At 38.5% G+C, this 15325-nt stretch overlaps 1 protein-coding gene across 1 annotated transcript; it reads left to right on the forward strand.

The window, feature by feature from the left end:
• The first annotated feature begins 560 nt into the window (after positions 1-560).
• Positions 561-5054, forward strand: LOC109819087 (uncharacterized). The gene is made up of 2 exons (XM_020384676.2): positions 561-921; positions 1180-5054. Exons 1-2 carry the CDS (start codon positions 561-563, stop codon positions 5052-5054), a joined length of 4236 nt encoding a protein of 1411 aa, XP_020240265.2.
• The last annotated feature ends 10271 nt before the right edge of the window (positions 5055-15325 follow it).

Here is a 15325-nt window from a genome sequence, read left to right on the forward strand (position 1 = left end):
GAGCGGATGAGATGCAGGCCAGGATAGCAGCTAGTACTAGGACGATGGAAGAAGACGTCATGATGGAAGTCCCTAGGGATTTTTGACCCTTCTCGGAAGCCATAGAAGCTGAGATCATCCCCAGGGACCATCGGATACCCCAGGTGGAACCTTTCGATGGAACCCAGGATCCCAGTCAGCATCTGACAGACTTCCGAGCTCAAATGCTAATCTGTGGAGGGAGCATGGAAGTCCGCTGTAAATTGTTTATGGGGACACTCAAAAAGGCGGCGCTCGATTGGTTCAGTGGTCTCCCTGACTGATCCATCACCGACTTTGATGTTTTCAGTCGGCTTTTCATGGCCCAATTTGCCGCTAACAAGAAGAAGCCTCCGATCACGTCGGACTTGTTCGACCTCAAGCAGCAGCGGGAAGAGTCGCTGAAAGATTTTATGCAAAGGTTTAATGAAGTCGCCTTGAGAATAGCATCCTTGGATGAGAGCATGGCGGTCATCGCGTTCTAGAAGGGCTTAAGGTCCGGGGCCTTTGACATCGCGCTGGAGAGAGCGAACTGTCAAACGATGTCGGAGGTGAGGGCTTTCACCCTAAGTCATATCAAGACGGAGGAAGGACAAATTAACAAAAGGGCTGCTGAGAGCCGAGAGGAGCCAGGACGAAGTAATAAGGAGAGCAGCAAACATCTTCGACCGCGTTCGGACTGGAATAAGCGACGCGACCGCTATAACGTGAAGGAGGGCAATTACCGACAGGCCGATCGGGGAAGTCGTCCAAGGGGCGAGTGGACACGTACCAACGAAGAGGAGAAGTTCACCCCGCTCAACGTCCCTAGGAGGCAGATACTCCATGATGTCAATAGCACAGCATTGTTCGAATTTCCAGCAGCGACGGAGCGCCAATTGGGTCCCTTCAAGACCGACTGGTGTGAGTTTCACAGGACTCACGGACACTCTACGGAAAATTGCTTCGTCCTGGGAAGGTAGATTGAAGGCTTGATCAAGGAGGGACGCCTTAAAAAGTTCGTGGCGAGAAAACAGGAAGAAGGCTCGTCAGATACGCGACACCGACGTACACAGGACGACACAAGGAGGGATAGGCATAGAGAGAGAACTCCCCCCAAGGACACCCCAGCAAGTTCGTCAGAGATCCATCAGTAAGCAGTCCATGGGGATTTCAATACAGTGACGGGAGGATTTGCAGGAGGAGGCGTCACCTCGGCTGCCCAGAAAAGATACACGCGCTCTGTCTTATCAGTGTCGGAGATCCGCCGACCACAGCATCCCACAATTTCTTTCTCGGACGCTGACTACAAAGGGGTAGCTCCTCACGAGGACGATCCTATCGTCATTTCGACGATACTAATGGACTATAATGTGAAACGTGTTCTGGTCGACCAGGGAAATTCAGCCGATATCCTTTTTTGGGAAGCTTTCGTGGGAATGAAGATCCCCAATGACCGACTGGTGCCTTACGCGGGAACCCTGGTAGGATTCGCAGGAGATCAAGTCATAGCTAAGGGGTATGCCGATCTAGAAACAACCTTCGGTCAAGGCTCACAGATGAAGACGATGACTATTCGGTACTTAGTGGTGAATGCTCAGTCGTCCTACAACATACTCATCGGGAGGCCTACGTTGAACAAACTGGGGGCTATTGTGTCGACTGCGCATCTGAAAGTGAAGTATCCGTTACCAAATGGAGAGGTCAGAATCCTCAAGGTGGACCAGGAGGTCGCCCGGAAGTGTTATTCAGATAGCTTGAAAGTGAGGAGACGTTTATATACCGCACCTGCTGAAAGGCACATTCATTCCATCGAGCTAGACCCTAGAATGGGACAATTTGATCACCAACCCGCCCCCGCAGAAGATGTCAAGGAAGTGGAGATGATGGAAGGGAGAAACGTAAAGATAGGCACCTCCTTAACACCTGAGGACGAAGAGAAGTTAGTCGGAGTTCTAAAAAACAACGTGTCGGCATTCGCCTGGCATTCTAGCGACATCCCTGGCATTGATCCAGACTTCTTGTGCCACAGGCTGGCTATAGACCCTAGCGCGAAGGCCATGATCCAGAAGAGAAGGAAGTTCGGCGAGGAAAAACGAAGGGCGATCACGGAAGAGACACGAAAATTGGTGATGGCAGGACATGTCCAAGAAATCCAATATCCGACTTGGTTAGCGAACGTAGTCATGGTGCGCAAGAGCAGCGGGAAATGGAGAATGTGTACGGACTTCACCGACCTTAATAAGGCCTGCCCAAAAGACTCATACCCGCTGCCGAACATAGACTGCCTGGTGGATGGGGCGTCGGGATACGAGTTACTGAGCTTCATGGATGCTTACTCGGGGTACAACCAAATCCGAATGCATCCCGCAAACGAGGACAAGACCGCCTTCATAGCCGATCAAGCCAATTTCTGCTACAGGGTTATGTCGTTTGGTCTAAAGAACGCAGGGGTGACCTATCAGCGACTGATGGACAAAGTCCTTGTAAATCAACTAGGTCGGAACGTGGAAGCTTACGTAGACGACATGGTGGTGAAGTCGGAAAGCGTCAGTCGGCATTTTGACGACTTGCAGGAGATGTTCGACACCATTGGCAAGTACCAGCTCAAACTGAATCCCGAAAAGTGCTCTTTCGGTGTCCAAGCGGGAAAGTTCCTCAGTTTCCTGCTGACGCATCGCGGCATTAAAGCAAACCCGGACAAATGCTCGGCCATCATCAACATGAGGAGTCCGTCCACGGTGAAGGAAGTCCAACAACTAACGGGAAGAATGGCGTCGCTATCTCGATTTTTGTCCAGATCGGCCGATAAGGTGTTGCCGCTTTTCCAATGTCTAAAGAAGAATGATCGTTTTGCTTGGACAACCAAGTGTGAAGAAGCTTTCACAGAACTCAAGAGATCACTTGCATCACCGCCGATCCTAACAAAACCACTACTGAACCTCCCTTTGCTGGTCTATATATTGGCGTTCGACCGGGCAGTTAGTTCTGTTCTTGTACAAGAGCGGGAAGGTTCACAAGCTCCTATCTACTTTGTAAGTAGGGTCTTACAGGGAGCGGAGACGAGGTACCAGAAGATTGAAAAGCTAGCCCTTGCAATACTAGTCACTGCGAGGAAACTAAGACATTATTTTCAGAGCTACAAGGTGATAATCTGCACGGACTATTCGATTCGTCAAGTCCTGCAGAAACTCGATCTGGCTGGCAGAATGATGAAGTGGTCGGTCGAGTTATCAGAATTCTCCATCAAGTATGAGCCGAGAGGAGCAAGCAAAGCTCAAGCATTAGCTGACTTCCTGATGGAGTTGACCCATCCGGCCGAGGAGCACACGGTCGGTGAAACCCAGTGGATTCTATCGGTTGATGGTGCTTCAAATCTAGGAGGAAGTGGAGCTGGAATTGTCTTGGAAGGCCCGGGGGGAATACTACTAGAGCAGTCATTGCGGTTCGAGTTCCGAGCAAGCAACAACCAAGCCGAGTATGAGGCGTTGCTAGCAGGGATGAGTTTGGCGAAGGAGATGGGGGCGACAAGCTTATCAGCTAGAAGCGACTCCCAGTTGATCACCGGGCAAGTGGCTGGAACCTTCCAAGCGAAGGATCCTCAATTGGCCAAGTATTTGGAAAAGGTTAAACTCCTGTCGGAAAATTTCCGAGAGTTCACACTTAACCACGTTCCAAGAGAGCAAAATTCATGGGCCGATCTGCTCTCCAAGCTCGCAAGCACAAAGAAGCCAGGAGCCACTCGGTCGGTCATCCAGGAAACTTTGACTCAGTCGAGCATCAACACTCCACAGGGGAGTGTTCTTTTCATCCAAGAAGAGCTCGATTCATGGATGGGACCGTACATTGCATACTTGACTCGGGGGGAGTTGCTAGAAGATAAGAAGGAGGCGTCACTGATACAGAGAGAGTCAGCCAGGTTCGTGGTCATCAACGAAAGATTGTATCGAAGAGGTTTCAGCTCTCCCCTTTTAAGGTGTTTGACCAAGTCACAAGCACAAAGAGTGATGGACGAAGTGCATGGCGGAATGTGTGGAAGCCATATCGGAGGACGAGCTCTAGTGTACAAAGTTGCGAGGGCAGGTTACTTTTGGCCGAATCTGAGGAATGACTGCGTCAATTGGGTTCAGAAATGTGATGGATGTCAAAGGCATGCAACTCTGCACCACTCCCCGGCTGAACGACTCCACTCGATCCTGTCTCCTTGGCCATTCAACAAATGGGGTATTGATATTCTCGGTCCATTTTCGACTGCTGTGAGACAGTTGAAATTCTTGATAGTGGATGTGGACTACTTCAGCAAATGGATTGAGGCAGAGCCTATAGCAACTATCTCAGTAGAGAAGGTTAGAGCGTTTCTATGGAAGAATGTGGTGTGCAGGTATGGCGTCCCCCAAGTGCTAGTTTCTGACAATGGGACACAATTTGCAAGTGCGAGAGTTCGCAATTTCTGTAGGCAGATCGGCATCCGAATGACATTCACCTCTGTTGAGCACCCTCAATCTAACGGTCAAGCGGAGTCGGCAAACAAGGTCATACTCTCGGGTTTGAAGAAGCGCGTCCAAGACTCAGGTGCTTCATGGGTGGAGGAGCTTCCCCGGGTGCTATGGTCATACCACACAACTGTTCATTCATCGACCCAGGACACTCCTTTCAACCTAGTGTATGGAACAGACTCCATGATCCCGATCGAAATTGCGGAACCTTCAGTACGTACTACAGCCTTTTCAGAAGAGGAATCTGACCAAGGAAGACGAGTTGATTTGGACTTGATCGCAGAGACAAGAGAGAGAGCAAGGATAAATCAAGTAGCATCCCAGAGAATAGCAGCTTTCAAGTACAACACAAAGGTCGTCCCAAGAGACTTTATTGTAGGAGACCTCGTTTTGAAGCGTGCTCAGCTAACACAGATGAGGAACAAGCTGTCGTCTAAATGGGTCAGACCTTATAAAATCGATGACGTTGTCAGCAAAGGAGCTTACCGACTAAGAACCTTGGATGGAGGAATGATACCGAGAACGTGGAACGCTGCAAATCTACACTTCTATTATAGCTAGACTTTTCTTTCCATTTGTATTAGGTGCACTCTTTTCCTAACTCAGTATTTTTTCCCCGTAAAAATATGAGGGGTTTTTTGCTGAGAAGGTTTTTAATGAGGCACCACCTTTTTCAATTCCAATAAATGTCAACACATTGTTTTCTCCCATGACTCTTAACATGTTTTATTTTAAAGGTGCCAAACTCGTGATTATCGGCAAAAGTCCAACTGGGCGAGTATAAATAACTCAAAGACTAAAACTCGTGATTGTCGGCAAAAGTCCAGTTGGGCGAGTATAAATAACTCGAAGACTAAAACTCGTGATTGTCGGCAAAAGTCCGACTGGGCGAGTATAAATAACTCGAAGACTAAAACTCGTGATTGTCGGCAAAAGTCCGGCTGGGCGAGTATAAATAACTCGAAGACTGAAACTCGTGATTGTCGGCAAAAGTCTGACTGGGCGAGTATAAATAACTCGAAGACTAAAACTCGTGATTGTCGGAAAAAGTCCGGCTGGGCGAGTATAAATAACTCGAAGACTGAAACTCGTGATTTTTGGAAAAAGTCCGACTGGGCGAGTATAAATAACTCGAAGACTAAAACTCGTGATTGTCGGCAAGAGTCCGGCTGGGCGAGTATAAATAACTCAAATACTAAAACTCGTGATTGTCGGCAAGAGTCCAGCTGGGCGAGTATAAATAACTCGAAGACTGAAACTCGTGATTGTCGGCAAAAGTCCGGCTGGGCGAGTATAAATAACTCGAAGACTGAAACTCGTGATTGTCGGTAAAAGTCCAGCTGGGCGAGTATAAATAACTCGAAGACTGAAACTCGCGATTGTCGGTAAAAGTCTGACTGGGCAAGTATAAATAACTCGAAGACTGAAACTCGAAGATCCATTCTTCAACTCGGTGATCGAGTCAGAATTTTGGAAGTCGGTGTTTGGCCGATCGTATGGTTCAATTCCATTTAAGCTTGGAGAAATCTTCATCCATTATTCGGAGTCGGCGTTTGGCCGATCGTATGGTTAAATCTCATTTAAACTTGGAGAAAGTTCACTCATTGTTTAGAGGCGGTGTTTGGTCGGTCGTATTATTGTGAAAGGCCTACCATTTGATCATAATGAGTCGGATACCGACCGATCGTCTCAGGAAAAGGGATTAAGAAAATCTTAATTATAACATGCCAGAAGTTTGGTGACTGGTTCATGAAGTTTCATTGTTAACTTGAAAGACTTTCTACTTGACTATACGGGTCAGAATTTGACTTCACTTTATTTGAAATCGGAATTTGGGCGACTAGTTACATTGAATTCCAATGTCATTCTTTTAAGTCGGTATATGGGAGACTAGTTGCGTTGAATTCCAATTTAACTTCGAAAATTTTTGTCATTCATTCAAGTCGGCATTTGGACGACCAGTTCCAATAAATTTTCAGTTCTTTGGGCCTATTTTCTAAGTCTAGAAGTTTCACAGTGTTGAAAACCGTTTTGAGACCCTCAAGTTTTTTAACGTCTTCCTGGTCGGACGCGGAGAGCTTCTCGGCAGGTAGCCCTCCAAAAGATATTGTCTTTTGTTTCCAGTATAGAGGAAATCCTTCTAATACATTTTCATGGCCCGGGCAGCAGCGTATTCGGAAATACGATTTTTTAAAGTCCTTATAGGACGATTGAAATAAGGTCAAAAGCCCCTGACCATTCACCCCATGAACAGACATCCAACTACTACGTTTGTTGATACGACTCTCGAAGAAATAAAAGAACTTATCTACAGTCGGAGTTATATCTAAACCTACACATAGGATCTCAAACCCTCGGACAAAGGCCCAACTGTTAGGATGGAATTGGGTGGGGGCGACACCTAAGGTTTCGAGTACTCCTTTCTCACAAACAGTAAGGGACCACCTCACCTTCAACTTAGAGATTAAAGTACAGTAACAAAAGGTAAACCTCTCGGTGAGAGACCCCTCAACACACACAGGTTCTTTATCTACACAAGGTTCGCAAATAATTACACCATCCCCCTCACCACATACAACGTGCTCCCTACAAAAACTATCCATAGCATCCCAAGAATTGATTAAAGATTCACAACCCAAAACGTCATCTCTTACCCACTTGTACATTTCCCCATAGCTTATGAGTGCCATTACGAGAATAAAACCTAACTTAAATAATAACTTAGGCTTTGCAGAAACAAAAATGGCCAAATGGATCAGATGGGCGTACCTAAGAACACAAAAATAAAAACTTGACGCTCAAATAAACTTCAAAAGCACCGCCGTGAGCCGCCGCGCACCACCGGAGAGTCACAACAAAGTTCAAAGAACCACGGAGGAGCAAATGCACACAAGAAAAAGGGGGTCAAAAAAAATGGCAGGGGTTCACAAAGGGCTCGTATTTATAAAGGGGGGGAAGCGTATATGGGAAGCCAGGGACAAAACGCGGCGTTTCGTATGAAGCGCTGCACCTGAAGCGTTTTTTCACACGTGGAACGACACGACTCCTAGTGGAGGGGCTCCAAGCATTAAATACAAAACATTTGTTATTACCAAGGGCGGCGTGATTAATTAATGCCCTGCAAAAAACGACTATGTAATAAATACATGACCCATCACGTCAGCATCTGAACAGTCGCGCATAGGAACATCACGAGACAACACGACCCCCCCCCCATCTCGGCCTATTCTCGACTAACATCTCGTCCTAATTTCGACGTGGTTCAAAGACAATTGTTGCAGTACCGTCTCAGTTTATTCTCTGCTCGGCTAATATTCGACTAGGTTACCAGGTCACAAGCTCTCTCGCCTTATCGGCTCAGGGCTGGAAGGCAAGTGTGTCATCCATGTCAAAGTCCGATTTGACCTCCACTCGGCTAATATCTGACTATGTTACCAGGCCACAAGCCCTCTCACCTTATCGGCTCAAGGCTGGAAGGCAAGTGTGTCATCCAGGTCAAAGTTCGACTTGACCTCTGCTCGAATAATATCCGACTATGTTACCAGGCCACAAAGCCTTCTCGCCTTATCGGCTCAGGGCTGGAAGGCAAGTGTACCGTCCAGGTCAAAATCCGACCTGATCCTCTGTTTGACTGAAAACCACTCGGCCTACAACCGAGTTGACACCTCTGCGCGAGCCAACTAAGTCCTAGCTCGACTCCAGTCGCCTATACAGGGGGCCACTCGGCGTTTATCCGAGTGGACCCTGGGTGATCGAGCCGACTCGGTCCTGGCTTGACTCCACTCGCCTATGAGGGGGGAACCCGGCTTTTACCCGACTGCACCTTCGGCACGGGCCTAGTCGGTCAAAATCCGACTAGTCCAGTCCTTACTCGCCGCGCACCCTCGTAACAAGAACAATTGAGGAGATCCCTTTATTCTCGGGGCCCAAGAGGCCCATGAACGAGAGACGATAAAAAACCAAAACCCTAGAGTTGAGGGGGCAGATTACACTCTTGAATGCTCTGGCTCTAAGGCTTGACCTAGGAAAAAACCCTAGTGCACCTCGTGGCCGGAACAATTACAGTAGTGTGTAGTGTTATTTCGTAGTGTGACGGTCACGGCGAGTCGTTACAAGAACTAGTCGAGTTCCTATTTGGAAGCTTGAAGAACATATGGAATTTTCAAGCCACTTCCACTAGCACTGCACTTGAGGATGCTATTAGGATAGAGTTATACCTGACCAGTTTCTTAATACTCCCTCCAAGCTATTACAAATGAATTAAAATATAGAAAATTGCAAGAAAATTCAAATTAAACTAAAACAACAATTAGTGACGAATTTGCGATGGAATTAGAGATGGATTTTAGTGACAGTTTTTTCTAGCACCCAAATTTTGGTCTCTAAATCCATCTCTAATCTGGAATTTCCTCTTGGTTCTTTAAACCTGCACAATGAACATGTAATCCACAGCAAAAACACAAGGCATCCTCACAATGAAGAAGGTAGGATCACTCTTGTGATGGTAATTTTAGGAAGTTCAAGGAACTTTAGTGATGGTTGATTTTCCAAAACTCTCCTAGCCTTAGGGTTCTCTTCCTTTCTCTTGATTTTGTGAGTTAATGCTTACTCCTTTTGCAATGGTTTGAGGCAGCTTCCAGCCAAGGAGTCCAAGGATAAAATAGAAAAAGCTCAACTAGGAAAAGTTAAACCAAAGTAGAGTAAGAATTTGACAAACTCAAAGAATTCCAAGCAAGACTAAAAAGACTACAATTAAGACTCACCTAAAGGTTGGCACTCAAAAAGGAATTGTCCTAGATTAGCTCTAGATTGGATTAAGAAAACCAAAAACAAGAGATGAAAGATAGACAATGAATCAACAAATTTGCAATCTGGATTCAACTAGTGGCAAAATTTCAATGTGTTTCCATGTATGTTTATCCTTCTCGGCTTTTTCTACTTTGTTATTTTTTTTTTTTTACTTTCTTTTCAATTCTCTTTTGAATCACTTGAGAAGTCATTTTCCTTTTTCCATAAAATTTTCCAGCCACTACTTATCAAAGAGTTAAGTCCGGATTGGTTCAAAATTTTCAGCCAAAAGTAGTTCAAAATTTGTGTAGATTTGGTGCATGTTCTATGTCAAACACTTGCTTGATTTATTCCAAGTTCTCTTTCAAATTTCTTTTTCAATAATTGTTCTGTTTTCCTCTATTTTTTTTTCAAGCTATTTTTCAGATTCACAAACTGAAGTTCATGCACCAAAATTGAGCTACTTCAATTAACCAAAAACCTAGGAAATGTGATCACAATTTTTAGAAGATTTTCTTGGAATAAAAAACAATACAAACAAGTAAGACACAATAGAAACCTAACTCTAAGAATCCATCAATGAACTTATAATGGATATGAACTCAAAGTAGTAAAATGAAAAGCACAAATTTAAACGCACCAATTTTGAAGCTCTCGACCAAATCAATTCAATTAGAATCAAACTAAAAGAAATGTAGTTCAACTAAGCATATCTTGAAATATTGACAATCAAATGACTAAACATGACTCTAGACATTCAATAAGATTCAAAAATAAAATTCACATGCAATTGACAAGAATGATTGAATCAAAATTACAAGAATCAAGACTCAAACAAATAGAAACCGCACAAGGAAGAAGCCTAGACTCTTGAGATTGCCGGATTGAACAAAAAATGCAATCACCTAATTGGATCCATCAAAATTTTGAATAAGAACTAGATCCAAACAGCGAGCCACTAATGAGACAATCCAAGAATCAAACACAGAAAAATAAATGGTGAAAGAAGGGACATAACTTCAAGGAGCGAACCAATGCTCTTGATACCAAAAATGATGGCAAATCTAGGTGAAGAAGAATGATGTTCTTCACCTTAAACTTGCTCCGGACACTTGATCTTCTCCTTGAAGGTTGTCGAACGCAAATTTCAGCTTGAATGAGGCTTGAAGACGAAAGAATTAAAGGGAAGGAAGCACCAAAGCAAGGTGAGTAATGGATTACTCATAAAGATGCCTAAACCTAGAGAAAGCTCAAAGAACTTAAGGCTAGGCATGAGAGACTTTGAGAGAGAAAAGGTTGAATCAATGATCAGATTTCTCAATTATGCATCAAAAGTGTGTACAAGAGTGAAAGAAGAGACTTAAATAGGTCTGGACCCAAGGCTCTTTGGCGCCAAGTCACTAAGCATACAATTGGCGCCCAAATTTGAATACAAATGAGAAATTTGAATTCAAATTTCTAGCCCCATGTGCACTTCCGTGAAATATGGATCCAAGGTGCATCTAAGTTGCATTTATAAAGCATTTGATTTTGATTTAGATGTGCACATGTTCAGCCACCCATGGCTTAAAACATGTGACCTAAATTCAACTCAAATGGCTCCTAAATGAAACTTAGATTTGACATTATTTACCTATTTAAATTTTCTTCCAATTTCCTACTCTAAAGGCCTAAATACATTGACCAACCAAATACAATCAATAGGAAATATTTAAAGAAACAAAATGAGCCCCATATTGAGTACCAAAAGTCCAAAGGCCCATAAAGCCCAAAACTAAGCCTATGAAACTTAAGGCCCAAATTCCTATTCTAAGTGGTTCAAAATACAAGATCAAAATATATGAACATATACTAATACAAATACAAGGTAATGTAAATCTCTAGATGTGGCCCATGTGAGGAACAACTTGGGCCCACCAAGCCCATCGGGTCCATTGGGCTCTAAACTAGCTCAAATCTTCATGTCTAGCCCATTCTTCTTGGAGCTCAAAACATCATATTTGGACATTCTTGATATCCTTAGAAAGATAATAAAGTATTCTACATATTCTTTTTCGAGAGCAAAGGCTAGTTTGAACACTAATTGACCCAAAAATGCATTGAAATGTTGTGACCTTGCATAGTATTTTCTTTTTATTTTTAGAATATAATGTTAGGATTTGTTTATTGATGTAATTAGTTAATTTAGTGGATCGGGCCTTGTAAATATTTTGATTAGGCCCACTATATTTTTCTATTAATAAGTGTTGCGAGACTTGTTATCTACACTTTACACTCATTTTTCATATTTTAGAGTTGTTTTCTCTACAAGTTATTCTAAATTCTTTTTCTCTCTCAAAATTTTTCTCTTTGCATTTTTCTACAAGAAGGAACTGCAACATCTTGATGAAGATGTGTGGCTAATCCATTCATTCGGTTCAAGGTTTCATGAATTACGGTAAAATTTGAGTTCTTGATTTATTTTTACCGTACGAATTCTCTTTGTATTTTTTTTATTCAAGATCTATTTTCCATTTTTCATTGTTTTAATAAATTTGGATCAAATTTGAAGATTAATTTTGGATTTAGATCTAGATTTAGATCTATACCTAAAATAACCTAAATCGCCTAAATCAAACATTCATTGTTCTTGAATTTCGTGAAAATTATGAGATTGCGATTATGTTTCTCATTTTTATAAAATTTAATAGATCTACATTTAGATTATGTTCATGATGATTTAGGTTGATTGAATTTGAATTATAATTTGAACCGTGAAAACTTTATCGTAACAATTGAAATATTTTAATTTTTCTTTGTTGTTCATAAAAATCCCCTTCCTAATTGCATGATAATTTTGGATCCTATTGACTTGTGTCTTCAAGAAGAATGACCTAGATTGTTCCTTATATTAAAAATCTAGTAATTTTTTTTATAGTTAGTTGGCAACGCTATCAAAAGTTAAACTATAGTTTGTTGGCTTAAGTATAAATTAACCTAACCTTAGTTAACTTAACTTGTACCACAAGTTAACAAACTCTATATATAAAATATTCTAATATATTGGATGTCACTTTGATGCATAATTTGAGAATTAAGTTTTCAAAACTTCTCTCTTCAAAGTCTTGCTCTCTCCTTAGAGAACTTTATCCTTTAAGAACTTTTATCAAATAATTTCTCCTTTTGGTAAATTCATCATTCTTGCTTATCTTCCACTTGGAAGTGATTCACTATTCACTCTTTTTCTCTCCCATTTTTCTGTTTTCTTTCACCTTTAGAGTCGTGGATGAAGAATATATGAGCTAGGTAAAGGTAAAAACACCTACTCTCTGCATAGATTTCGCATAGATTTTACTTCACCATGTGAGTAAGGTGACTCAATAATTAATTATGATTTTTTTTTTTTATGTTGTAAACTTTTTTTTTAAAGTTTTTTTTTATCATCTAAACAACGTATAAACATATTTTTAAATTTTTGTATTAATCAATTCACATTGAATTTAAATTAGATTAAATTTGATAAATATTAATTTTAAATTTATAATAATTTACATAAATTTATATTTATATTTTAAATTATTAAATTAATAATTTCTAATTATAAACTTCATAATTTGATTTTGATATCGATCATTGTAACTATAATCTAACTTAAGTCAAAATATTTTTCATAATATAGTCATTAGTCAAACACATATATAATTAATTATACTAAATAATTAAAATATCAGTCTACTTTTTTTGGGTATAAAATATAGTAAGTAATTTTCAATTAAATATTTAGCATGAAAAATAATACTTAATGATAGATTTTGACTTGGTAGTTGGTATTTTTCATATTGACTTCGTTATACACAGTAATTTAAAAATGATATATCCATTATAAGACATTAGTATTTTAAGTATGTTGAACGGACTAAATATTTATTATAATAAATTATATATATATATATATATATAAATAAATACTATATTAAATATATATATAATATTTAAAATTTATATAAATAATTATTTTTAAATATATATATATATTTTATTTTATATTTACAATAATATTGTGACATAAAATTATTTTAATTATTGATAATTTATTAAAATTTAACTTATAGATACATATGATAAATAAAAATTAAATTAGAGATAAAATTTTCAAAAAAAATTGTGAAACTTATTTTAAAATATTAAATTTAAATAATTTTTTTCTAAAAATACCCTGCTTATAAAAAAAAGTATCTAAAAATATCATCACTCAAAATTAAAGTTTGTGTTTAGTATATAGAAGATTATTAAAAATTAAAAATTAAAGTTCATGTTTAATTTATACATAAATTTGGATTAGAATTCAATGAATTTTAAAATATTTTTGTTATAAAATTTTTTTGTGATGTTTAATCAAAACTTTTTTTAATATAAAAAGTCATGTAGTATTTAATTAAAATAATTAGGATATTTTTTGAAGAATTTGTCAAAATTTGGTGATATTTAATTAAGATTTTTTAAAGGTATCTTGGTATTAAAAAAATATAGAGATTTCAATGAATATTTTGAATACTAGATTTTATAAGATTTTTTAATATAATTTAAATATAATTTACTCATCAAACAATTTCATCAAAACTTTCACATGATTTTTTTTGTTTGTATTTTTACTCTTTCTTTCTTACTTCTCTCGCATTCTCTGATTTATCTCTTCTTCTCGTCTCCTGTATTTTTTTTTCTTTCCTTTTGGCTCGTCTTTCTCGCTTTTTCTTTCTCTTTCTTTCTCTCTTTGTTCTTTATCTCTTTTCCCTTTCTCCTTCTCTTTTTATTCATCTCTCTCATTTATCTCTTATTATTATTATTATTATTATTATTATTATTCTTCTCTTATTTTTTTATCCTATTTTTTCATTTATCAGTTGACTATAATTTATCAATATTTATTTTTTAATTGTATATTTGAAATAATTTTTGTATTATTAAATATTATCTATTGTAAAAAATTTTAAATTATTAAAATTTAACTATTTATTTTTAATAAAATTTAATATTAAAATATAAAAATGTTGAAACATATATTAAAAAACTTACAAGTCATTGTAATGACTCTCAAAATGAAAATAAAAATTTAAATTTACCCCATGAATCCTTAAGGAATATGATTGATAAAATATTTAGTATTTTTAAATTACAATTCACAATTTTTAAGTCAGAACTTCTATTTCTATTTAAGACACAAATTGAACTTGTATTAACATGTAACATTACATAACTTTCTTGGTAAAAAAATGTCATTCTAATGATTTTTTAATTGAATACTACCTGTTAATGAAGATCATAATTTTAAGCATATTGTTCAGATTCAAATTCATGAAAGAGAATATGTCAATGCATGCAAGGCTAGTATGACTTTAGATATGTGAAAAAATGTTAGTTAGAAAGACATTAAAGTTAATTATTTGTCAAAAATAAAAATAATTATTTGTCAAAAGATAGAAAAATTATGTTGATTTTACTTTTCTTTATTATTTATATTGTATATTTTTTTTATTAAATCTTGTAGTATTACAAATCTATATTTTATTGTGAAATTCATAAAATTCTTTAAAATCTTATAACATAAATTCATTAACCTAAAAATCATAACATTCATATAAAGTCTTTTAAAATTCATTAAAATTTACAAGACTTTTCATGTCTTTCGAAATCTCAATCCAATACATCTTCTATAATGTATTTTTCATTATTGACTTTGACTAAAATTATTAAAAAATAAAAAATATAAATAAAATTCATTAAATATAAAGTGTGGTCTAAGAAATTAAATGATTTATTTATAATTTTTAACAAATAATAAATTATGAATATAGTTCATTAACTTTTTTTTCATGAAAAAAATTATAAATCTGTGCAGATTACGGTTATTGGGAACAATGCAAAAGGATGAAAAAAAAAAGAGAGAAGTGAATGAACGGATGAAGTGTAGCGCGTAGGTAACGGTAAGGGTAACGGTAACAGTAACAGAAGGACACATAGATAATACGGCGTTAAGAAAACCGTGAAATTGTAACGGCGATACGGGT

This window comes from Cajanus cajan, chromosome 2 (genome assembly GCF_000230855.2).
Source record: "Cajanus cajan strain Asha chromosome 2, NIPB_CcT2T_4, whole genome shotgun sequence".
In the NCBI taxonomy this organism is placed as follows: domain Eukaryota; kingdom Viridiplantae; phylum Streptophyta; class Magnoliopsida; order Fabales; family Fabaceae; genus Cajanus; species Cajanus cajan.

Excerpts from the sequence above, each read along its gene's own strand:
- LOC109819087 (XM_020384676.2), top strand. The coding sequence starts at position 561 with ATGTCGGAGGTGAGGGCTTTCACCCTAAGTCATATCAAGACGGAGGAA. Across the intron at positions 922-1,179 it reads TCCCTTCAAGACCGACTGGT|TGACGGGAGGATTTGCAGGA; the intron begins GTGAGTTTCACA and ends ATTTCAATACAG.